This window comes from Argentina silus (genome assembly GCF_951799395.1).
Source record: "Argentina silus genome assembly, chromosome: 3".
NCBI lineage: Eukaryota > Metazoa > Chordata > Actinopteri > Argentiniformes > Argentinidae > Argentina > Argentina silus.
The window spans coordinates 19,039,120-19,064,189 of record NC_139657.1 but is presented as its reverse complement, the minus strand read 5'-3'; the positions used below and the strand labels follow the sequence as shown (position 1 = coordinate 19,064,189).

Below are 25,070 nucleotides of genomic sequence, written 5' to 3'. Positions count from 1 at the left end.
ACAGTATACCAGCTTTAAGACCAGTATACCAGCTTTAAGAACAGTATACCAGCTTTAAGAACAGGATCAGTAGTGTGCTGAGCAGTGCTGGGCTGGGCTGGGCTGAACAGTGCTGATCTGGGCTGAACAGTGCTGTGTTGGGCTGAGAAGTGCTGGGCTAGGCTGGACTGAGTTGGGCTCTGCGGAACTGGCCTTTATGCGTGAGTCAGGGAGAGAGTTGCTCCCCTGACTGCCTCTCTGATGCATTATTCTATAAATAAGCTGAGATGTGAGCTATAAAAGCAGACAGGGTGGTCAATAGTGGCCCGGAGCGTGTTTCTGTGTGTGTGTGTGTGTGTGTGTGTGTGTGTGTGTGTGTGTGTGTGTGTGTGTGTGTGTGTGTGTGTTTCTGTGTGTGTGTGTGTGTGTGTGTTTCTGTGTGTGTGTGTGTGTGTGTGTGTGCGTGCGTGCGTGCGTGCGTGCGTGCGTGCGTGTTTGTGTCAGGGAGAACAGGGACAGTGGGGAGCGACAGGCCCCCACTCCCCCACTCCCCCACTCCCCCACTGAGGAGCAGTGCCAGGCAGGCAGGCAGACACACAAGGCCAGGCTGAATGACATGGCTGGCTGCTCCAGACAGACAATATGTTCCATTTCACCGGTGCATTCATTTATACCTTCAGCCCCCATTCCTCCAGTGGCCGTGCTAGTTTATGAGGGGTGGCTCAGTGCTATTGTCATTGCTGTGCTATATGCTGCCTCCGGACGTCACAGTCGGCTGTCTCTGGTGGAAGGGAGAAGGGGGGTTAGTTATGACCCTGATCCTGAGTGGAGTGGAGTGGGCAGAGTAGGGGGTACCCCCCTCTCAAGCTACCCCCCCCCCCCCCCCACACCACCAGAAAGAAGGGGAGATAATGCTTCGTCTAGACAGACAGAGGTCAGTTCATTAACCAGTGATTTGGCCCCATCCGCTTGGACGGCTCCATGGCTGTCTTGGATCAGCCATGGGAGACAGAACCTCTGATGGGCCTGACTAACGTCTGGTGGAACGGTGGTACAGTTACACTCCACGCTATGGAGAGATGGGGTCATCTACATATAATTTTTTTTCCAATCTCCTTTCTTTTTGATAATAGACACTAATTGCGTGTGGCCCCCTTCAACCCCCATTGTCAGCAGAGACATGGATTTATTCAGAGAGGGTTTTATCTGAGGAGGGTCCCTTGGCACCAGAGGCTAGTTTAAAAGGCCTACTAGTGTGTGCATTGGATCCTTCTATCCTCTGCTCTTTATATCCAGCACATTGTCCTGTGGACTATAACACAAGCCTTAATTAAGACTGGCAAGCATACAGGGCCCAGCCAGAGAGTGTGATGGCCATTATCTTTCCCACTCCCCCCCTCCTCCTTCCATCCCTCCCTCCCTCCTTCCCTCCGTCCTTCCTTTCTGTGCACATCTCACAGAATGGACATGATCCTTCAAAAAAAAAGGAGATTAACTAACCTTTGACAGAGAAATAATCCCCCCGAAAACATTGGCTATTACCATTTCAACGTCCTGCCTCTAAACAGAGGGAAATGCTTCCTTTGGCATGCTTAATTGCAGTGCATGAAGGAACACACAGTGCTTCTCAAGGTATGTTAAATGGAGGTCCAGCCTACTAAAGGCATTCCAGCATTGTAAATGCAAAACAATGGGCCTTTACAGTTTTATGCTTGGCGTAGAGTTGAGAAATTCAAATAAACTTCACAAGGGTATTTTCAATGTTGGTTTAAAAAAAAAGACAAAAGGCGCCAGAGAAACAACAGCAAAGGGAGGCAGTTGTTCGGGCTCCAGATCATAAACACTTTTGAACTTAAGTGGCGAATAGTGATTCATGAGTACAGGCATTCCGATGAAGCACAATTGTGCACATTGTTGCCTCTGCATGTTGTGAAGAGATAACATTCCAACCGTTTGACCTCTCTCACTGTTTGTTCATTTAATCACTTATCTGCCCTCCCCACAGGGTGTAAGTGAGTTACTCTTTATTCAGCCCTTCAGTTGTGTTGTCACACATTCCCAACGACCGGAGTTTCCCAACGGATTGTCAAGAACATCTTCCACCATGTTTCCTCAGTATTTCCTAAGAACATCACCTCAGACTTTCCTAAGTTAGGCAAATTGCACTGTAGCCTACATTTCATCATGTAACTCAAGTGCACAACTCATAAAACAACAGGAGATAGTGACTAATAAATGGTTCAGGAGAATTTCAGATTGAAAGAGCAGTTTGAGCTCCGCCATAAAAGCCAAAGCCGCTGGGGCTGTTTGTCATCCGTAATCATGGCGGTATAATCCAGGAATGTTCCCTCCGAGCAGGAGGAGGCCTGTGTGTCCGTCTGTCTGATTATCCCTCTGTGGCTCTCAGTCGCCCCTGGGTGTGTGTGTGTGTGTATGTGTGTATGTTTGTCTGTGTCTGTGTGTGTCTGTGTGTGTCAGGCAAAGAGAGGGGGCTCCCAGTGACAGTTGGTGACACTTGTGAGTAGACAAGCTTGTGTGTGTGTGTGTGTGTGTGTGTTTATGTGTGTGTGTGTGTGTGTGTGTGTGTGTGTGTGGGAGGGGGGGGTGGGGGGGGGGGGGGGGTGGATGGATGTGTGTGTGTGTGTGTGTGTGTCTGCCTGCCTACCCACAGCCCTCTGACCTGTCCGCTGTGGTGACGCCACTGCTGCTACTGGTAAAAAAAATATTTTTAGCGGTAAAGTCCAGGCAAAGGAATCGGTAATCCAAGGAGCGACATCTGGGCCCCATGGCTTATGTGATTAGCAGAGCTGTTCCTACTCCTAATAGGCTAGCGGACGTTCTTCATTATTCCCTCTATCAACACTTTGCCTAGACATTGGCGACGTGGAGCGTCTAAGACCACAACGCATCTGTACGTATGTGGATCAGTCCAGGTGGGCAGAGGGGGTACAGAGGACAGGTGTCTGTGGTTAGACTAGGGTGGCCCGAAAAAAAGGGGTGAGGAGGCGAGCTATGCTAAAGGCTAAAGTAGCACCCCAGGTGCTAGCAAAAGCTTCCTAATATGCTTAATCAAGTCCCACAGCCTATACAAGGACCCCAGGAGCATTAGGGTTAAGACCAGATGACCAGTGAGATGATTACAAGTGTCCAGGCTGTACTCTGGGCTGGGAGGGAGGGACCACAAGGGGGGGTTCACAGTCAGGACAGACATCCGGCAGGAGGAGAGGGAAGGAGGGAGGGAGGAAGAGGGAAGAGAGAGAGGAAGAGAGGAGAGTGAGAGAGAGAGAGATAGAGCAAGGGAGGGAGGAGGAGGAGGAGGATGAATAAGATGAGAGAGATGAAGAGGACGAAGAGAGGGAGGATGACAAAGAAAAAGAGAGGGAGTGGGAGTATGAGGTGGCCAGATTTATAGTGAATTAATCATCATCACCACTCAAAAGGGTAATAATGACAAAGTGACTCAGCTTGTTTCTTCCTGCTGCTCTCCATCCTCAGAATACCCCTGAATAATGGAACTTCCCCAACCTAGTGTGAAAATACTCCCCTCATTACCTCCTGTAGAGCCTGTTCTTCTCAGGGTCACATGGCATTCTGTCTTCTATAAAGAGACAGAAAAACAGGATTCTGGGTTATTTTAGCATTTTAGCTAAATAAGTCTAAAATAATGACTTTTCTGTGCTTGGTATATGTTTCTGTAGTGTGTGTATTGTGTTGACAAATCGCAAGACAGAAAAGCAAATCTATTTCAGAGTAGGCTATGTCTAGAATACTGACAGCTGTATGTGGCTATCAGTGTGTTTATTGTGTTGTTGACAAATAGCTAAATGCATGTCAATGAAGGGTGTATACAGGTGGAAACTCTTAGTTTGTTAGTACGCTAATTCGGGGTACATCTGAGATTCTGTAAATAAATACAGCATTACTGAGGCCTCTGTGTAATGTGGCTTGTGCTGTAATAATCATTTCAGTGCTACAAACAGCCCTGTTTGGGAGGGTTATTTTGGGGCTGTTTGTTTGCTTGGAGAAGCTTTGCTTATTCTGAGGCTGGCTGTTCCCATGAGTTCAGTGCCTCACAGTTTTGCTTTTGTATTTGTTGTCTTCAGGATCTAAGGTTGAGATGGAGTTCAAATGTTTCTCTGTTGTTTTCGAAGTAGATGAGTTTTTTTTCTTTCTTCTCACTTTCTCCTTGAAGTGTATTGTGCACCAACCAACAGATGCAGAGGCTGGGAAGTTGTCTTTTTGTGAAGGAAATTGCACTCATTCCTTGACACTCACGCAACTGTAACTTTCTAAGGGGCTGGTTTCTGTGCTCATTTCTGTATTCCTCTGAAGCCTCGCTGGGTCCTATGAAAGGATATTCTCAGAGCTTCAATGTTTGCATTACCCCAGATGGAAAGAGTAGAGAAATGTAATTTCCTCTGCTTATATCATTGGTGTACATAAACTCATAGTCTCTATTCCTAACAAAAACAAATGTCTTATCATATAATGAAACACAAAAATGAAACATGAGCTATCTTCATGCAAATGTTTTAAGCTCACTTTTACCTCTCTCCTATGAATATATTTGACATTATTATGAACAGCCTTAAACTGTGGAATGAAGACTTAACATTTAGTTGGCCCTAAAAACATTGTACGAAGATGTTGATACAGAATTAGGTAATTGCGTATTAATAATATTGTTACTATCGTAATTACTGACTTACTACACATGTATAAGGTGAATGTAATGTAATGTGTGACTATATGTTTTTTCCTACAGTATGTTACAGTGCAAGTAATAGGCAAGTGAAACGTTGATGCTTCAGCATCGGTGCAGCGTGTGTTGTAATGGCCTGCCCTGACCCGCGCTGTCTTTATTTAAAGCTGCCGCTCGTGTTTCAAACACTGTCTCACATTCCTAACCTCTCACTTTCTGTCTCCTCCCCCTTCCCCCTCCCCCTTCTCTCCCCCTTCTCTCCCCCATCAGGTATGGCCTCGCAAGTGCAAGTCTTTTCCCCTCACACTCTCCAGTCAAGTGCCTTCTTTAGCGTGAAGAAACTGAAGGTGGAGCAGAGTTCTAACTGGGATATGACAGGGTACGGCACACACAGCAAAGTCTACAGCCAGAACAGCAAAAACGTGTCCGCGGCCCCCCTGGGCATCAACGGCTCTCTCCAGGTGGCCAGCTCCACTCTGCCCTACGAGCAGCCTGCACTCATCTTCCCGACCAGCGCTGGGCACATCGTGGTCGCCTCAGCCAGCAGCACCTCGGGGGCCGCGGGGCCTCTGTTGGGTAGCAGCGGCGGCGGCAGTGGCAGCGGCGGCGGCGACAGTAGCAGTGGAGGAGGCGGGGCGGTTCACAACCTGACCCGTCGCAGCACCGTCAGCCTACTGGACACCTACCAGCGATGCGGGCTTAAGCGCAAGAGTGAGGAGCTCGACAACAACAGCAGCGTTCAGATCATCGAGGAGCACGGCGGCGCACCAATGATCCAGAACGCCGCCAGCGGGGCCACGGTGGCCACCGCCGCCACCTCCACAGCCACCTCCAAGAACAGCGGCTCCAACAACGAGGGGGACTACCAGCTGGTGCAGCACGAGGTGCTCTGCTCCATGACCAACACCTACGAGGTGTTAGAGTTCCTGGGCAGGGGCACCTTCGGACAGGTGGTCAAGTGCTGGAAGAGGGGCACCAACGAGATCGTGGCCATCAAGATCCTGAAGAACCACCCGTCGTACGCGCGCCAGGGCCAGATCGAGGTCAGCATCCTGGCCCGGCTGAGCACGGAGAGCGCGGACGACTACAACTTTGTGCGGGCCTACGAGTGCTTCCAGCACAAGAATCACACGTGCCTGGTGTTTGAGATGCTGGAGCAGAACCTGTACGACTTCCTCAAGCAGAACAAGTTCAGTCCTCTGCCTCTCAAGTACATCAGGCCCGTGCTGCAGCAGGTGGCGTCGGCTCTGATGAAGCTGAAGAGCCTGGGTCTGATCCACGCAGACCTGAAGCCTGAGAACATCATGCTGGTGGACCCCTCCAGGCAACCCTACAGGGTCAAGGTCATAGACTTCGGCTCAGCCAGCCATGTGTCCAAAGCTGTGTGCTCCACGTACCTGCAGTCCAGATACTACAGGTAAGAAAGAGCAGCCGTTTTGGATTGGAAACCGTGTATGTGTGTGTCTGTGTGTGTGTGTGTGTGGTGTGTGTTTGGTTTAGCTTCAAAGATAAAAAAAAAAAAGCAGATGAGACAGATTTGTCATGGAGGGCGATATTTTCTCTTCAAATTTGTCCTCCCTCAGATTGTTTCAATATCGCGGTGCTTTCTGCATCTTCTGTGATTTATCGGTTCGTTTATTGGAATGTTTTCCTAGTAAGGCTGGCTGAGTATTTGAACCAGGTCTCCTGCGCCATGCTAGTCTTATGAGCTGTAGATTGTTAGAGTATATGTTTCTCTCTCTCTCTCTCTCTCTCTCTCTCTCTCTCTCTCTCTCTCTCTCTCTCTCTCCTTCAAGCTCATATCCCCTTAGTTAACCCTCCCCCTCTCAGCTGTGAGATGGGGCAGTAAAACTCAGAGGCTTGCTGAGAAACCAGCTGCTTATCGTGTTTAATATGATAAAACAACCATGTTGTGGTGCTGCTTTGAAGATTAAGGAAGGCCTGGTTAGTGTGCTTTACAACACAAGGGCGACGCTGCAGAATGACAGCACCTGGGAAATATTTGCTGGAGAGACATTCTCAAAGAGTTTGTTCTTAAGTTGCCTTTTGTAGAAAAACAACTCTGAGAAACCCCTCATTGAAGAGGGACTCTAAATACACGGGGCGGTGGGCCGCTTCTGGGCTGCTCCCCAAACCCCCCCACCCCTGCACCACCATGGCGGGCTCCCATTTCCCCAGAGATGGAGATGTGGGGTCAGCCTGAGTTCTCCTGTAATACGTCCCTGTAATCCACACCAGTGGGCCCAGCATTAGAAACAGATGACTCGCTGCGAAGGGCTTTCTTCTTCCCTTACTTCTTAAAAGTCTTTTTTCGCCTGTGGCAAACTCAGTGTTTGGGTTTCACAGGAGGCAGCACAGGGGGACTGAGTGAGGAGTCAAACACTGTTCACACAGAGAGCAGCTTTGTTAGTGCTAAGGCAAGTCCTGGTCTGGTCTGGGGAGAGCAGGTGTGTGAAGCACGGTAGACCTATGGTACCACACACACACACACACACACACACACACACACACACCCAGAACCCACACATGGTCTTAGCATAGCACTGTGGCCACAGCCTGCAGAAACCTGATTATGTTGATAATGGGTCGTTGTGAGATGTTTATGTTCTCTAAAGTAGGTCATTGTTTTATCCTGTAGGAAAGTGAAAGAGAGAGGTGTTCTGGTCAGGTTTGACTGAACTGTGGCTGAATTGCCTTTCATGTCTAGAGGATTTTTGGTTTTGCTAGAATGAATGATAGAATAATGATTTTCCCTCAGACCATTAAAAATCAAGTATGGTGCCTCCATTTTAGGGTTAGGGTTAGTAAGGAGAAATGTAACGAGAAAAAGATGAGTGAGAAATTTTTTTTGATCAAACACTGAGTTTCCCATCACCATGTTTATTTGCAGAATAAGGTACCATCCGTGTTATGTAATTTCCAATCAAGGCGGCGGTGCTACAACCGCCTCATTGAAGATACTAGCCTTTGCGTTGTTGTTCTTCCTGGGCGGCAGGCCAATAAGCAGGGCAGTGAAATGTTTCAGAGTTGTTTGTTTTCTGGGGGGTTAGAGAGTGAAGATCATCCCTTCATTTCCTCTTGGCAGCGGAGGAGGGGGAAAAAGTGAAGGGTGACACTGACCAGAAATTACCCATCAGGCCTCAATCTATGGAGCAGGTTTTGGAGCAGGAGTCTGGACTGCGTGCCCTATCACAAAGCGTGATAGCATGTGCTTGCGTGTGTGCGTGTGTATGTGTGTGTGCGCATGCATGCCTGTTTCCTGTTTAGATGCTGTAAGCCTTGTTTGCATGCGTGTGTGCATGCATTTGCACAGGTAAATATGGTTTTTTTGGTGCAAGCGTTTCTAAGTGTGAATGAGGCCCTCATGCTCAGAAGTTGTGGCTATTGTGTTGTTACAGTAGGTTGGATAATGAGGGGAAGATACATTCTGTATCTAACTAGCCTATTTCACTCAAACATGGCCCATGTTCATTAATACTGGGAAGTGTCAGCATTTCAAGCATTTTACCAATAAGGGTAATTTAACAATTTCAAGTGGCAGATATGAGTTGTCATGATACATTGAAAAGGTAAGTCGTAACATCAGAGCAGCACAGATGATTTCAGATGAACAGATAACCAAATACTTTAATACTACCTTCGTAAATGCTTTTCAGGGGACCTGTTACATAAAGACGTGTTCACTCTCGCTTTGTGCACAGTGTCCTCCATAACTATGTATTTTGGCTGTTGCTGTATAATCCATCGGGCAGTTGCATTTGACTCAACCTCCGCTAAGGTTAGCAGCACTAGACAATACACTCCCTTCTGCTTATGTCTGTTTTAGAGACACTAAAATTCTCTCTCTCTCTCTCTTTCTCTCTCTCTCTCTCTTTTTGGTTTTCAAAAGTTAGCTCTTAAGACCTTTGACTTAAAGATTGAGCTGAGATTTAGTGAGAGTTAGTGAAATGCCCTGAATGAGAGTTTAGATTTGGTTTATTGTGTCGTTTTTCCATCTGAAAAGGAAATATATCATTTTCACAGTTATTTCAGAGCCAACCATGACGTCTTCCCGTCATCTCTCTGTGTTGTCTTGCTCTTAGCTACCAAGGTTTGTATGTTTGGTGGGAATTCGATCCTGGGTGCACGGGTGTTTGCATTAGGCCAGGCCATAGATATGCTGAGGGTATGTGAGCGTCGCAAATGATTTATGGATTTTCCACAAGGTTGACTTGTGCAAATAAAACACCAGTATTCAAGGTAAACATGAGTGATGACTTTTACAGGAACTGCTCCTTTTCTAGGGGTGGTTATAGTTACGGTACAACACGGGACTATTAGTGCGTTCTTTTTTTTTTCCTCCTGTCGCTTACTTTGATATCGCTTGCACTGCAGTCAGTGTTAAACATGTTTCCATACATTTGAGTTTGGCTTTGTGTCTGACGCTGTCGTAGCAGAGTCTGTCTCTGTCCTGACTACAGTGTTTATCTAGCAGGTTACGTCAGCTAGCCAGCCTAACCTTCCCCAGGCCTCCCTCCTCTCTGCAGTAGCTAATGATGTAACAGGTAAGCTGGCCGGCTTACCCTGGACCAGATAAAGGGATTATTGTCTTGTCCCAGTTGGATCTGTTTGGCCCATTTATCTTAGTGGAAAGGGCATATCGGAATTCAGTCATTGTTTAAATTTCGGGGTTTTATATAAAACTACCTCAGTCTGAAACGCCGGCAGGGCAGCTGGTAGCTGTTGTATCATGGAATGTATGGTTTGAGAAGGAGGGTAGGAAACGTGTGTGGAGGAGAGGAGAGGAGAGGAGAGGGGACGGGACGTGCAGAGGAGAGGAGTGTGAGGACAGGAGAGGAGAGGAGAAGAAGTATGAGGAGGAGAGGAGACTGCAGACCTACTGACCCCTGGCTGCTGTTATGACGTCACCTCAGGCTGGGAGTCTGGGGGGGAGTCTTTCTGTTCCCAGCTCTCTCTCTCTCTCCCTACAGAAACATCCAGAACCCAGCCACAAATGTCACAGAGGGGGTGAAACTGACAACATGGCCGCTCTTCCTGTCAGTCAATTTTTCACATGCGTCACAGACCTAATATAGGCTAGCTTCGGGAATAGCCTGCTTTAGAAATTTTAAGCGAAGTGGAGAAAATAGCCAAAACACGTGACATGACCTGATGTCCCAGTACGGCATATGGGAGAGCTGACATCACCACTGAGCTGAGCTAGCATCTGTGGTCCCAGTCTGATCTTCTGTACTGGGATTCATGGCCAGACACCTCGTATGGTTGACACCAGCAAGCTGCTTAGAGGCCTTAGAGAAGCCCCTCAGAAGGGGGACTGTGTTCAGCATTCTCCCTCTCTCTCTCCACTTGGTGATCACACCGCACTGCCCTGCCCCCCCTAGCTCATAGCTCTCCCAGTAACAATGACCAACCAGTCCCCCCCCGTCCCCCCCCCTCCACACACACATCAATCAGGTCTTCTCCATGACCCCTGTCTATTGTGACCCCTACCCTGTCTATCTCAACAGAACCAGAGAACTACCAGGCAAACAGGTATCTGTCGAGATAAGAAGAGTCTGTCTGCCTGTCTGTCTATCCCCTATTTGAGACACACACAGGCGTTCCAGCACATTTACCCTGCCTTCGCTCCGTGTGAGACATCAAGGGGCGTTTTAATGAATGAGGTTGCCGTTAGTTACTGTTCTCTGAAGCGTGCATAAGGTGTCTCTCTCTCTGTAGCGGGTAAACACAGGGATCCGGTTACTGTGAGCCACATTTGAATAGGAGACTAAGGGAAGGGCGCAGGCAGCAACCTATCGCAGGTGTTGTTTACGCCGGGGAAGATTCACAAGTGAGTGTCGTCATGGCGGGAGCCGTCATTGTGCATTCCTTGGTAGTACCTGGATATGCATTCCATTTACCCCCACCCAACCCCCCCATCCACACACACACACACACACACACACACACACACACACACACACACACACACACACACACATATTCCCCCAGCAGAGGCAGCTCATTACAAATGTAGATGGGCTCTCATTTGGTTAAATCCTTGCAGAGGAGCATCACATTTTCATATTCATATGGTTTTCTTGTTTTCAGTTATGACATTTCATTGCCAACCTCTCAAGGATATCCGAACTTAGTATCATGTGAATTAAATCGTTGCTCAGTTGTAGGTGCAGTGGTTTTTAGGGTAAAAGGGCAACATAATAGGAATATTTTTCTGTGGATTTAGTTTCCTGTAAGTTTTATGACACTCTCAACCTCGAGGATGTGTGACAGAATAACCATCTCCTCAGTGAATCTGCCTGTGGGTGACTCAGCATCTGACTCTCCTCAGTGGAGCAGGAGACAAGCAGCTAATTAACTCCTGTTTGTCAAGCATATGGATTACTATATATTCACTCCTTCAGAGTCATTTTGGTAGGTGATGAAAGAATCTCATTCTGCTTAAGTCAACACATAGGCCTAATACATTGGTGTGAAGTTTGGAATCACACCTCTACCGGATTTGGATACTGTGACAGGTTATCAAGAACAAGTGTAAAACCAAACCTCTGATTTCCAGGTCATCTATCTTTTTATCCCATTGTCCTCCCTAGCAGTTCCTTGCTTTTCAATTTCCATACATTTCACCAGGATATTAAGCTGGAGGAAATTAAGCTGCCATGATAAAACGCAGAGCTGCCCACTCAGAGAGCTGTAGCTGAGATCTCTGTATATTGATTGGCTTATTTGAGACACAGGAGTTTTTCCTGACTCTCGTGAGATGCTTCGCACAGTTGGAAGGTAACACAGATAGCACACAGCCAGGAGCAAGGAGGGCTTCACAGGCGTTCTGATTGTTCCTGAGTCAGTGGTAGTGGAGCCTGGATGACTTCGGTGGCTGACTGGCACAGGTGCCCCCAGGTCTAAATAAATCATGAAGTCTCCTGCAGATACAGTACCCCCCCCCCCCTTTTTTCCCCCCTTTCCCTCCTCCCTTTACCACCCCATCCTCCCCTCCTCACCTCTCCCACCCAAATGCATGAATATTTAATAGCCAACACCGGGATGGAAAATATGTGACCGGGCTCCACTCGCTCGCCTTGGAAAAAGTTCATTTTGTTCCTCTCAATCTCTTCATTTAAGGCCAGTCACGGGGGAGCACAGGCTGGGTCAGGTTGGGGCAGCTCCACTGAGAGAGAGGGTAGTGCAGCCTGGCTGGGTACAGTAGTAGGAGCAGGGCTGTGCTCAATACTGCCTCCACACACACACACACACACACACACACACACACACACTGCCACAGTCATGCTGAATACCTGGTGTGCAGAGGCCCACGCCAGTCTCCCATGAAGTTAACTGGACAAAACAGATGCGTTTGTTGTCTCAATTGGAAGAATTTGAGAATTTGCTAATGTGCGTATACAAGGGTAAATAGTTTGGCTAATTTACGCCAGGCAGGACTCTGGGTGCCAGCTGTGGCCCCTTTGATGAGAGAGAGAGAGAGAGAGAGAGAGAGAGAGAGAAAGAGAGAGAGAGAGAGAGAAAAAGATATATATCTGTTTTTCTCAGTGTCTGTGTTTGGTCAGTGAGGGCGCTAAGCTAGGCTAGCAGGAACCTCTCCCACAGTAGACCCGGCTATGGGCAGAGAGAAACCTTTCTCTCTCTCTCTCTCTCTCTCTCTCTCTCTCTCTCTCTCTCTGTCAGCCTGCTCTACTGTGGGAGAGGTTCCTGCTAGCCTAGCCTAAACACAGACACTGAGAAAAACAGGCCTTTGTTCTCTCTCTTTAATTAACAAAACCTATGGGCAGATAGATGATATTATTGTGCATTGTTTTCCCATCCATACCTCCTCTCACACTTTTGCTCACACGTGTTGGTGAAGGACATACTGTAGATAACCCTGCTATTCATACTCATGACTGTTAGTTAGCCAGCTCTTTTCTCATAGTCTCACCACTACAATATACAGTATATCATCATCATCATATACCCAGGTCTCTCTCTTAAAAGGGATTTTTATCTCAATGAGACTAACCTGGATAAATATAGGTTTCATACATCCGTTCTAATATTGAGCCATTTACCCTAGTATCAAAGAGGTCTCTGAGGACTGCTGCTCAGGGGGTGTCTCTGATGTCTTTAAGTGGGGCCTGTGGAGCATTATGTCTACATTACGTATACATTGCTTTTTATAATACATTAAATGTGTTCTCAAAGCTATAGACTAATCATGAAATGTGTTGGAAGCAAACCTTATTTCAGCCAGGTTGATAAATAATTTAAAATGACTAATAGCGTCATGTGGCAGGAATGTATCCCTGTGGTGTATCAAATTGCAGCAGTTTGGGCCTGAGGCATAATTTGTTTGGAATAATAATTACTCCTGTATTGAATCCTGGTTAATAATTTAAGGGGTTAGCATTAGAAATGGGGCTGCTTCCACTGGTGGTTTTTTTATTTGTATTTATTTTTTTATTATCTGTGGAGGGCACAGTTGCCTAGAGATGACTAGAGATGTGGTTTCATCAACTACTGTTTAATAGGAATGCTGTGTAAAAGAAAAAAAGAAAAAAAAAGTATATATATATATATTAACATATTTTAAAACTCTAGACGGCAGAAAAAAGGCCAATGCAAATTGGGATAATGAATTTTCCCTGCCACTCCTTAGAAACTTAGGAGCCACTGAGCCTTGAACACTAATCCCCGTGTTTTATCAACGTCAGCCATTTTTTTCTCTGTTTCATTCGGTTGCTTTGCTTTGGTTATTGAGTACACAAAAAGAAAAGCACTGCTGTCAGAGCAACATCAAACAATGATTCCACAAACACAAAACCTCCTCTGTCAGATTCTAGTAGGAGAAGGAGGCTGGTTTGGAATAAAAAATACAAAAAGGCTAAACTTTGGTTTAGAAGAAATGACTAAAAGGCTCATTCAAAGTGACAATTTAAACATGAGCATAGCAGCGGCTCATGACAATGTATTTGTGTGCCTGTTTACAGAGTGCAATTGAACAGAGTGATCAGGATTTATGTGCAGGTCAGAGTAGGAACAGATTGGTTCTGTGTGGAGTAGTAACTGATTTATGCTGCCCTTATAACCCCAAGGCAGGGTTGAGGGTTAGGGTTACAACCATAGACGTTATGACACTACAGGCAGACAGACAAACAGACAGACAGACAGACAGACAGACAGACAGACAGACAGACAGACAGACAGACAGACAGACAGATAGGCAGACAGACAGACAGGCAGACAGACAGGCAGGCAGACAGACAGACAGACAGACAGACAGACAGACAGACAGACACAGACAGACAGACAGACAGAGACAGACAAGCAGGCAGGCAGAGAGACAGACAGACAGACAGACAGACAGACAGACAGACACAGACAGACAGACAGACAGAGACAGACAAGCAGGCAGGCAGAGAGACAGACAGACAGACAGACAGACAGACAGACAGACAGACCATGTTGCTGTTACCTCCCTCACATCAACCCGGAAGAGGTCATCTACAGGTATCGCCTGTGGTCTGGAGTGTCCTGTCCTGTCATAGGCTAACCAGCCGGGAGCAGAGAGGAGACATACAGTACGTGACAGACATACAGCAGGCCTGACATGCTCAGACTGGTTATCAATGAGAGGGGGAGAACATAGCATCCCTTCCCTGTGTGATATCATCCCCCTGTCTCTCTCCCAACACAACATTACTCTCATTACACTCTGAGCACAGCGACGTTGGGGAACTACGGAACTCAGATCCTCAGATAGTCTTTTATTATAGTTCCCAGTTTGGTGAATCTATCATCAAACAGATGGCTCTTGTTTAAACATTTACCAGCTGAGAAGGTTTTTTTCTTCTGTACAGTTCTTATTTTTTATCGTCACGTTGCAATTTCCAAAATTACTTCAGACGCTGTTTATCTGTCATCTATGCTTACCATAGAGTTAAGACTGCCTCTGTGATCTTGCTGCTGGGGCACGGCATTGAGACGCTGCTTTACTGTGGTACAGTCTCATCAAACTAACTTAATATTAAGGAATTAAAGACGACTGTAGAAGAGGGAGAAGATTTGGATTGGGTTTTAGAAATTCCTCTATTAATGACTGGGGGGGGGGGGGGGGGGGGCAAGAGCAGCCCCCCTCCCTCCCTCCCTCCCTCCCTCCCTCCCTCCCTCTCCTCCTCTCTCTCCTCTCTCATTCCTCATCAGTCTGTCACTTCACTTATCAGGCCTATTCGGACGAGGTCCAGTGCACTCAGAGCCCCGACGCTGCTGAATTCATAGAGAATGGAAAGTCCTATCTCTGGCTGAACCATCACAGAGATAGGCTGCCCACCCCCCTTTATCGCAGCATGCTCTGCACATGCAAATGACTCCCCTCGCTCTAACCGCGGGTGAGACACCTCAGCGTTTTAAACTCATTAACTTGTAAAGCACATGCAGTACAGATGAGATATTCCTAATGAATGTAGTCCATATGGAAATAGACCTGCCTTAAGCCTCCTCCCCCCACCCCCCTATTTCTGATTGTACATATTGTCTATGTTCATATTGAGACTCTCACTTTGCATGTGAGGAGAGAGGGTATTAATAGAAGCGCTATCATCGCCACGGCAACAGAGGCGTTTGCCGTTGGCCTAAAATTGGCCTTGACACACTGCTTGCACCCCACCTGAACCTGTGGTTGTTTTGAATGTTTTGAACTGTTGAAAGCTGTGCAAGGAAGGGAAGGCTCTTGAATGACACTCTCATCCCCCTGCTATTGTCTGTGCAGGTGGGGCAGCTCAGCACAGCGTTCGCTCTCTCTCTCTCTCTCTCTCTCTCTCTCTCTCTCTCTCTCTCTCTCATCTACTGGGACTTGTGGTCCAACCGTAGCTCTCAGTTTCACAAAGAACCACCACAAATTGGCTTTTATCTCCAAGCCTTTACCAGTTGTGTATGTTGTATAGATGTATTGCCTTTCAGAGCACCATAGTAATGGAGATTGGCCTTGACAAGCTTATTGTGGCTTTGACCCAAAGTGGGGGTTTTTTAGATTTTTTTTTCTCCCAACTTTCTTCTAATCAGCCTTAACCAGAGTATGGTTTAAATTTGCAACAACTTTGCCTCAAGCACAAGTGAAATGTTCCCACCCCCACAGCTTCCAAGACGTCTTACAGTGCAAACACAAGAAACCGTTGAGAAGACCCACAACCCCCCACCCTGACCCGACGTGCCTGCCAAGCCCTTGACATAACGAAGGTGCTGGAGGAGAGGGGCACAAAAACTCCCAACGGCCCAACCGTCCCCTGTCATTAAGCTCGTCGCCATGGTGACGTGCATGCTTGCGCGGCGGACACAAAGAGATGGCTCTGAGAGGGGCAGGGTGCGTGTGTGTGTGTGTGTGTGTGTGTGTGTGTCTGTGTGTGTGTGTGTGTGTGTGTGTGCGTGTGTGTGTGTGCACGTGTGTGTGTGTGTGTGTGTGTGTGTGTGTGTGTGTGTGTGAGGGGGGACAGACAGACTGACTGAGCCTGTGGATATTACCCAGAGTTCCTCTGTGCAGATCCTTGTGTACAGCTCAGTTCTGGGCACCAAGAACAGCTGAGAACAGCAGGGAACTTTTATTAGTGTCCCCTGCCCTCCTTTCCTACTCTCCCTCCCTCCCTCCCTCCCTCCCTCCCTCTCCCTCTCTTTCTCCCTCTCTCCCTCCCACTCTCTCCCCCTCTCTCCCTCTCTCCATCCCTTCTCCCCCTCCTTCCTTCCTTCCTTCCCTCCCTCCCACCAAAATGCAAATCTACTCTGTGCTCCTATCATCTGATCTCACATGGTATCCTTACTCACAGAACCTCTCCCCTCATAACTACCCATATGGACAGCAGTTATAGCTGGCTGTAATGTCTTACAGCATGGGCAATGCTGCATTGTACCCAATAAGTCGTTGGCCTTTAGATGTGTGAGATGGATGCATAAAGCTACTATAAAATTAGAATAGCAGCGAATAGTAAATATGGATGGCTGATTGTATTCATAAACAGGACTGTTAACAGGTGGTAAGCTGGAAGTCTGGAGCATTGTAGATAACACACACACACACACACACACACACACACACACACACACACACACACACACACACACGCACACACACACACACAGACAGACTTTAGTCTTTAATCTCTAAGTATCACCATGATGATGCATTCTGTTTGGACCTCTGACTGAGTGTGCCTTATCCCCATCTCTTCCCTTCCCTCTCATTCTAATCATCTATTCATACTGCAGCTCAAATCAATCATGAATTCAACACCTCTTCTTCAGGAACGTTATTGATGGCCTCCGTTTAAAAGGGCCTCCTTTGTTTTTTTGTTAGTTTTTTTTTGCCTTTCCACGGATGACTGAATGCTGTGAAATCCAAATGAGTCTGTGCTCATGCGCCAGACAGTGCAGTCAGGGGTGCCGTGTGACAGTGCTACCTGTGTCTGAATCTCCTCTTTGTTTCATCTAAGCTCTTATTTTTTTTCTCCCTGGGCTGATTTATGAAAGGCAGCCATTTTGTGGAGCTAATTGTATGAAGCTCAGTCGTTGATGGATGGAGCGTCGGAGGACGAGGACCTGAAGCAGAGCGTCACTCCTCTCAGAGCCAATCAGCCAAACATCCCTCCGATGTTTGTAAACTGAACAGAAACACGGCAAAGGATGTCCGAAGCCTCTCCACCAACGCAAATAATCATTCACCGACGGACAGCAATGTTGACTGTTGAGGCTGAGGACGTCAGATCGTGACCTTTGGTTCACTGGTTCCCAGTGAAGGGTTGGAAGGTTTACTTTGAGCTGGCAGGCAGGTATTGAGAAGAACAATCTGGTATAACAATAAAGATTAATAATTCACTCTGCCCTCGACGTTCCAAGCCTGCACAGGAAAAAGGGTGCGTTTGCTGGGTGCTCTTAAAATAAATAGCCTACAAACCAAGGACAGACGACAACCCCCCCCTACCGCCCCCCTCATACCTCCCTGTCCCCCTCTACTCTGTGAAGGGTTTTTATTTGCATTCCGAGGTTTCTGCAGAGGAGATTTAAAACACTGAAGGAACTGTTAGGAAAATGTATACTCCCAGGGTGGCCCTGCACTAATTGCGTCAGGGGTGAAATTACTGATTATAGTTAAGTGCTCCAAAATGGCCCCCTGCTTTTCTCTGCTTTGACCCCCCCCCCCCCCTCCCTCCTTCTCCCATTCCCGCCTCCCCTTGGTCCTCCGCTCAATAACAGGCCTGTTGAGATGCCTTTCCAGTGAGAGGAGAGGAGAAGAGAGGAGAGTGTCTGTCGGCTGTCCTCTCCTCTCTCTGAGGATGCTGGACCCCTGGCAGAGAGGGAGGGGGGGGGGGGGGGGGTCCACACCAGGTGGGGTTAATAAGCCTAGCCCAGCAGTCTAGAGCAGTGGCTGAGTGGGCTGAGTAGAGCAAGCTGCTAATGTGAGGCCCAGACCAGGTTAGGCTGAGCTAACGCAGTGTGAAGCCCAGACCAGGCCAGGCCAGACCAGACCAGGCTAGAGCGATGGGGTTCCTATCCTCTCCCCTGGCTGTCCTGTCCTGTCCTGTCCTCTTAGGAGGAGGCCCAGCACTGCGGGAGCTCCATGGGTAATGTCACAGCGAAGGTTTGGCACATGAACCTTTGCTTTATGCAGAAGGTTTTTTCTCTTGGTTCTCATACACAGACAAACACAAACAGACTAGACGATTTTCTCAGAAGGAGCTCTTGGCCACAGTCAGATCTGGAACTTTATATAACCCTAGCAGGGTGATGTAATACCTCTTTTGAACCTGGGTGTCAAAAACGCTGTCCAGTTAGGATACTTGCCTGATGTCATGCAGTAATCTTTCTAGTTGGCGGTTGACTGGCCATTTTATGTAACTTCTTATGTCACTATTTTGGAACACAAACAAACACTATGTAGCTTAATTTGCTTTGAAGTGAAAATTAAATGTTTTAGGCCTACATTATGGTTGCATATAGGGATTTATATTAGAGGAGCATTTAAAGTTTCAAAATAACAAGCTCCATTACCTAAACATGGGGGAATAATTGGGGTAAAACTCTATTTTCTTATAGGAGCTAGCAATTACCACATGGCAATTAAAGAGCAAACATCTTTATGACCCTGGCTTGCTGGTATAGCTATAGCTTTTGTGTGTGTGTGTGTGTGTGTGTGTGTGTGTGTGTGTGTGTGTCTGTGTGTGTGTGTGTGTGTGCACATGTGTGTGTGTGTGTGCACATGTGTGTGTGTGTGTGCATACTGTAGCCTACATAACAGCACTCACACACTCTAGCCCAGTGCCTGTTTTGTGTGAGCCTTAACCTTCTGTGCTCAAACAGTGATATAACCACACAGCACATCATGTCTCTTAGCTAGATCTGAATGTATTTGTTTTATAGCCTTATTTGAGTGTGTAAGTCTCTTTGTTCGTATGTGCGTGTGTTTGGCTGTTTGCACCCCTGTATGCACATCTGTGTGTGTTTTGTCACAGCACACACACACACACACACACACACACACACACACACAAAAACACACCCAGCTGTGCTGAATGATTAGATTTTGGTGGCCTGGGCAGTGGGTCGTGTGGGTTCGGTCACCCAGACGTGGATGGGCAGGCAGGCAGGCAGGCAGGCAGACAGACAGACAGACAGACAGACAGACAGACAGACAGACAGACAGACAGACAGACAGACAGACAGACTCTGGGTCTATGTTTGTCTGCCTGTGCCCAGGAGGGTACTACTCATCAGACAGAGCACCAGGGCAGGGTGCCCCATCACAGCCCAGAGCCCAGCATCAGCCCTCTGCAGTGGGGTAAGGACGCTGCCTCCCGCCCCTGGAGGGGAGATCCAAAACCGTCTCTTCTAAGTCCCAGGGATGCTTCCCAGCCACAGCCAAACTGTCTATCTCACCACAGCTTGTTCTTCCTGTGCCCCTGCACACATTAATGAGGCACTAGCGGAGTTAACCCTCGCGTGGCCAGCTGCAGGGGCCAACCGCATGGTGCACAGGTCCCATTAGTTCTGTGTGGCTGACACTCTTCAGATGGTTAATGGAGAATTAACATGGTTGGTGTTGCCTGTTCACCCAGCCTTATGCTAATGCAGAAGAGAGGGGTCAGCGATAGGCGGGGGGGGGGGGGGGGGCAACATGCTAATGATGAGTGCATTCTGCTGACTTTCCAAGTGCGTAGAGCGGTTGGGTGAGACGCTCCACACACCATCTAGCCCCCCCCTCCCTATATGGAGCAGTTGTTTCTCCTTCCCTGGCTGTGGAAGTAAGACGCGTGGTGTGCAAACTGCTGATGTGTTGGTTCTGCGGTAATGAGATCATCCCTCGGTTCTTCAAGAAGAACAGTCTAAAACTAATGTTTCATTTGCCTCCGCTCTCAAAGGAAGCTCCTTTTGTTATCGCCACGGCAATTAGCTGGAGCTGAGGCTCAGGAAGGCATTTCCTGTGATTGTTGTCATTTGCATAGAGCAAAATCAGGGAGAGAATCAAGCCTCCCCCCAACTTCTCCCCTCCCTCCGTCTCCTCCATTTTCATCTGTGGAGGGGGGTGAAAGGGCTGTGTCCAGCCATGCAGGTCCTCATAGCTTCATCCCTCATCCTCATCATCATCATCCTCATCATCACACCAACACCTCATCCAATAACCTCCATTCAGCCCGTTTCCGAGGCGATTGCGTTCTGCTGAGAAGACTGCCTATTGAAGTGTTTAATTAGAGAGGTAAACATCTACAGTACGGTGGCTCAATGGTACCAGATCAGGCAGGCATGTACATACAAGCATGAACAATACTACACCATGTCACATTCAGACACGGAGCCCCATGGAGATGAATATGCTTCTCCTGCATGTTTCTGTTAGTTAATGATCCTGTTGGATTTGTCCCTTTGTTAAAGAGTAATCAAACAGAATTGCATTCACGTTAACGCTTTGTCAGTAAAGGAAGATTGACAATGATTAGCAAGAGTGCCACGCCTCAACGACCGAGCTTGCCGTTGCTTATGAGTGAGAACCTTGTCGTGTTTGTTGAAGGAAAAGCACCAAGTCCTTTTTTTGCCTCGGTTGACATGGGAGCTGTGTCAACAGTGATGTGAATGTGATCTCAAGATAATGCATGGGAATTCCTGTGTGTGTGTGTGTGTGTGTGTGTGTGTGTGTGTGTGTGTGTGTGTGTGTGTGTGTGTGTGTCTCCACCACCACAGGGAGGGAAGACACCTGCTGAATCATCCTGATCTGAGACAGGATCAGTTTGGCCTATAACTCACCAGCTCTCAGCCTGGCCTCGGGGAAACAAACTCTCTGTCATCAACTAAACTATAGACTGGCTTCACAGACACATGAACCCACACCTGGGTTCGCCCCATACCTCTACTCATATCCTCATAACTCGTAGAACCCTAGACGCCACCTCTGCTCAGCTCATACAGTCATTCAAGAATGAACAATGAACAATGAATTCCCATTGTCTCCTCTAATTATTGCCTCTCTGATATCGCCCCTTTTGCAACATGTATCTTAATAGTCTACTCCATCTTCCTCTCCTCATCATGGGGGAGTACTCTTCCGTCTGTGGGTTGTAGTTGGGAAGGACTGCAGCGGAGTCGGAGGCTGTGGTACTCTAAGCAAGGGGACTGGCTAATCCCTGGCACTGGGCATGGCTGGATGTGACGCAGCCTGAGCAGACACACAGCCACAGCCCTCAGCCCTTAGCCTCCTGATCTATTTTCCAAAGCCAGAGGAGAGGAATTCAGTAATGAGCTCCCATCTTCCTCCCAGCAGCGGAAGACTCTCTTTGTGGAACTAATTGAAAGTGGCATACAGGGCGTCTGGGAGCTCTTTGGGGGCTGCACTGCATTTCAGGGATGTGGAGACAGTGTTGCGCGCTTTGGCTTTTGTGTCATGGGGCTGAAATATATGTGTCTTAGAAAGTGAAGCAATAATGCACTGTAGACTCTGCTTTATGGGCGTGTGTGTGTGTGTGTGTGTGTGTGTGTGTGTGTGTGTGTGTGCCTTTCTGTCGGACTATTAGTGTATCTGTCTGCATGAGTGTACCCCCTCTCTCTCTCTCTCTCTCTCTCTCTCTCTCTCCCTCTCTCCCTCACATTCCCCCTCTCTCCTCCCCTCTTAATAAATCTGTTTTTCTGTGTCAGCTCATCAGAGGTGGTGCGTGTGTGCGTGTGGTGTGTGTGTATGTGTGTGTGTGTGTGTGTGTGTGTGTGTGTGTGTGTGTGTGTGTGTGTGTGTGTGTGTTATTCCAGCTCTCTTGGTACAGTGGAGGAGCAGGGCCACAGATTGGCCTCCCCTATTACAGATATGGAAATGGGCAGACACACTGAGACTGATATACTGCTGGCATTTACTGAAATGATGAATCAGAGCCTGGCCTTAACTCTCCTTCACACACGCACGCACACACACACACGCACACATGCACGCACTCACACACACACACACACACACACACACACACACACACACACACACACACACACACGCACACACACACACACACACATTTGGAGTGTTTTACGGCCCAGGAGAGTGTGCTCTGGTAGGATCCACTCTGTCTGAGAGTCTGGAGGGTTAAAGGGGTTTAGTGGACATGCTGTAAGTCGTAGGAAGGGCAGTGGAAAGTCCAGGGTTAGGGAGGCGAGAGAGGAGGCTACTTTTGGCCTTGTTTTTCCCAAATGCAGTTGTTGTGCGCATTCCATATGGGTTGGAGGGCTGGTTAGTGTGCACATTTCTGGGTGTGTATGAATGTGTTTGTGTGTGTGTGTGTGTGTGTGTGTGTGTGTGTGTGTGTGTGTGTGTGTGTGTGTGTGTGTGTGTGTGTGTGTGTGTGTGCGTTATGAGGCTGTTGCTGGGGAGCCGTCAGAGGAAGGGAGGAGGAGGTAGTGTTATTTAATCTGTGAGACCAGAGGAGACCATCACTCTCAGTCATCAGACCCAGCCAAAGCCACACAGTCATCTCCTGATTGATAGCTGGGCAGACGACAGCGCCCGCCATTAGAATGTTGGAGCTGTGCAATTAGAAGAGGGAGGGACGGATGGGGGTATGTATGTGGGGGGAGGGAGGTGAGGGGGGGAGGGGGGAGGAAGGGTGGGGAGCCGGGTCGTTTCCTTTGACTTGCTGATTTAATAATTTGTAGAGGAGCTGTCCTTTCAACGTGCTAGAGTCTCGTGACTGGTTGGACTCGCTATAGAAATAGAATTCTATTCATTCTCTTTCTATGGGAGCAGCTTCCCAAGTTGTATCACACGTTTGCGTTGTACAGTGAAAGGCTAAGGGCTAAACATATCACCCTATTTGTAATTGACAGTTGTCAACACAGTCACAAAGAACTCTTACCAGTATAAAAGCTCTTTTTCATGAGGCCTCAGCCTTTTCTATTTACGTTATTCAACCGAACAGTGAATAAGAAGGAGATGGAGAGTGAGATGGAGAGTGAGATGGGGAGGGAGTGACTGGATCAGTCCTGTGCTTTGCCCAGCTGTGGAGGAGTCCCTGGGGGCTCGGGGGGGGGCAGGAATGTGCCTGATCTGGGTCTGAGTTTGGGCTGGGGACGACTGGGGCCTGGGGCGGGCAGCTGTGAGCCGGGGAGTGCACTTCGGGAGCAGGGTGTCTGTGTGTGTCTGTGTGTGCGCGTGTGTGTGTGTGTGTGTGTGTGTGTGTGTGTGTGTGTGTGTTTGTGATGTGTTCGTGCATGCCTTTGTGTGTAGGGCACAGCTGTGGCCCTGGCATCCCACCCTATCCCAGGGCAGGATGCCGTCAGGCCTCATTTCCTGTCCCAGAGTGCAGGGCAGCGCCCTCTCTGGCTGACTCCCTGTAGCCGCCCTCGTCTGTATGATGAGACCCTGACCCTGCCTCACACTGCCTCACACTGCCTCACACTGCCTCACAAAACCACAACCACATACACCAAAGAGAGACGGGGGGAGGGGACGGAACGGGAGAGAGGAGGAGAAGAAGGGAGGGGAAGGGAGAGGAGGGGAGGGGAGGGGAGGGGAGGGGAGGGGAGGGGAAGGGAAGGGAGAGGAGACGAGAAGAGAGAAGATGGGGAGGGGAGAGGCCCACAACACCACAACCCTTTTTACAAGGTACACTATAGGGGAAAAAACTCCCCTTTGGAGTGAAATATGAAACAAACTCACACAGGTTTTCTTCCTGGATGTTGTGTTGTGCACCGGTCATGTGAGTGTTGCTTTGTTCAATATCAGCTTGTCAGGAGAAGATGACAGCCTGCTTTTGTTGGGGAGATTTCCTGTCCTGGTCAAAGGTTGGAGAAACAAGAGGCGCCTCTCAGCCCTCCCTCCCTCAATCCCTTCCTCCCCCTCGCTCCCCTCGCTCCCCTCCTCCCCCCTCCTCACCCCTCCCTGTCCCCTCCTCACCCCTCCCTGTCCCCTCCTCACCCCTCCCCCCCCCCCCCCCCCCCCCCCCCCCCGCCCCTCTCCTCTAGGCCCACTGCTGTAACTCCCACTGGTCACTATTCCCACCACCAGATGTTTAGCGGCTCTGCGGTTCTGTCGATCACAGAGCCGCTATCTGATTGGCTGTGTAGGGGGTGTCTGTCGGGTCAGCGATGTTGTGTTCCTTCACACTGTGTCTTTCTGGAACCCCTCCAGCTGTGGAGCGCTCTCAGAGTCTCCTCACACACCCAGAGGAGCAGGGGAGGGGGCTGTCTGGACAGAGAGTGAGGGAGAGAGAGAGAGAGAGAGAGAGAGAGAGAGAGAGAGAGAGAGAGAGAGAGAGAGACACACACACACACACAGACACAGAGAAAGAGACAGAGAAGGAGCTCCACTGTACATGGCCTAGGTATCTCAACTTTCATGTTGAGAAATGTCATGTTCACTACTGCTACTGGTTTAGAAGTGTGGCTAACACAGGTGGAGTCGGTGCTGATGCCCCTGCACAGCTTGCACCTGTATGTAACCCCAGCCTGTGTTGTTGTCTCTGGTTTTTTTGGTTTTTTTTTTTAACCCTGAGCCCTGAGCCATTCCTAGCAGGCCTTTGTTGTGTGCTCATTCAGAGGGGTTGATCTCCCCTTTAGACAAGGCGGGCTGGGAGAGGAGGACACCTGCTCAGGAGGCAACCATCGGCCACACAGCTGTCACCACAACGCATTTCTCGAGGCAGTCAGAACGCAGAGCGTCTTATGACACACAACCCATCATAATGAAAGCTTATTTGTCATCATTTCAATGCCATGCCTGTGAAATATCCCCCCTGCTAGCCTTAAAGAAAGCCAAGCAATCCTCCTCTGTCATTACGTTTTCAAGGGCAGAGCTCACCAATCTCCGTTTTTTTCTTTTTTTAAGTATATTTTTGTATACATGATCATTAGGCTTGTAAACATGACCTCTCCTCCCTCTGCCGGGTCT

The 25,070-nt window shown here is 48.4% G+C and overlaps 1 protein-coding gene across 1 annotated transcript in view; it reads left to right on the top strand.

Annotated features, from left to right (window-relative positions):
- Positions 1-25,070, top strand: part of hipk2 (homeodomain interacting protein kinase 2) — a 75,132-nt gene that overhangs the window by 11,736 nt on the left and 38,326 nt on the right. The window contains exon 2 of the mRNA XM_083666491.1: positions 4,952-6,098. Within this exon, the coding sequence (XP_083522617.1) occupies positions 4,952-6,098 (1,147 nt within the window). The remainder of the gene's footprint in view (positions 1-4,951; positions 6,099-25,070) is intronic.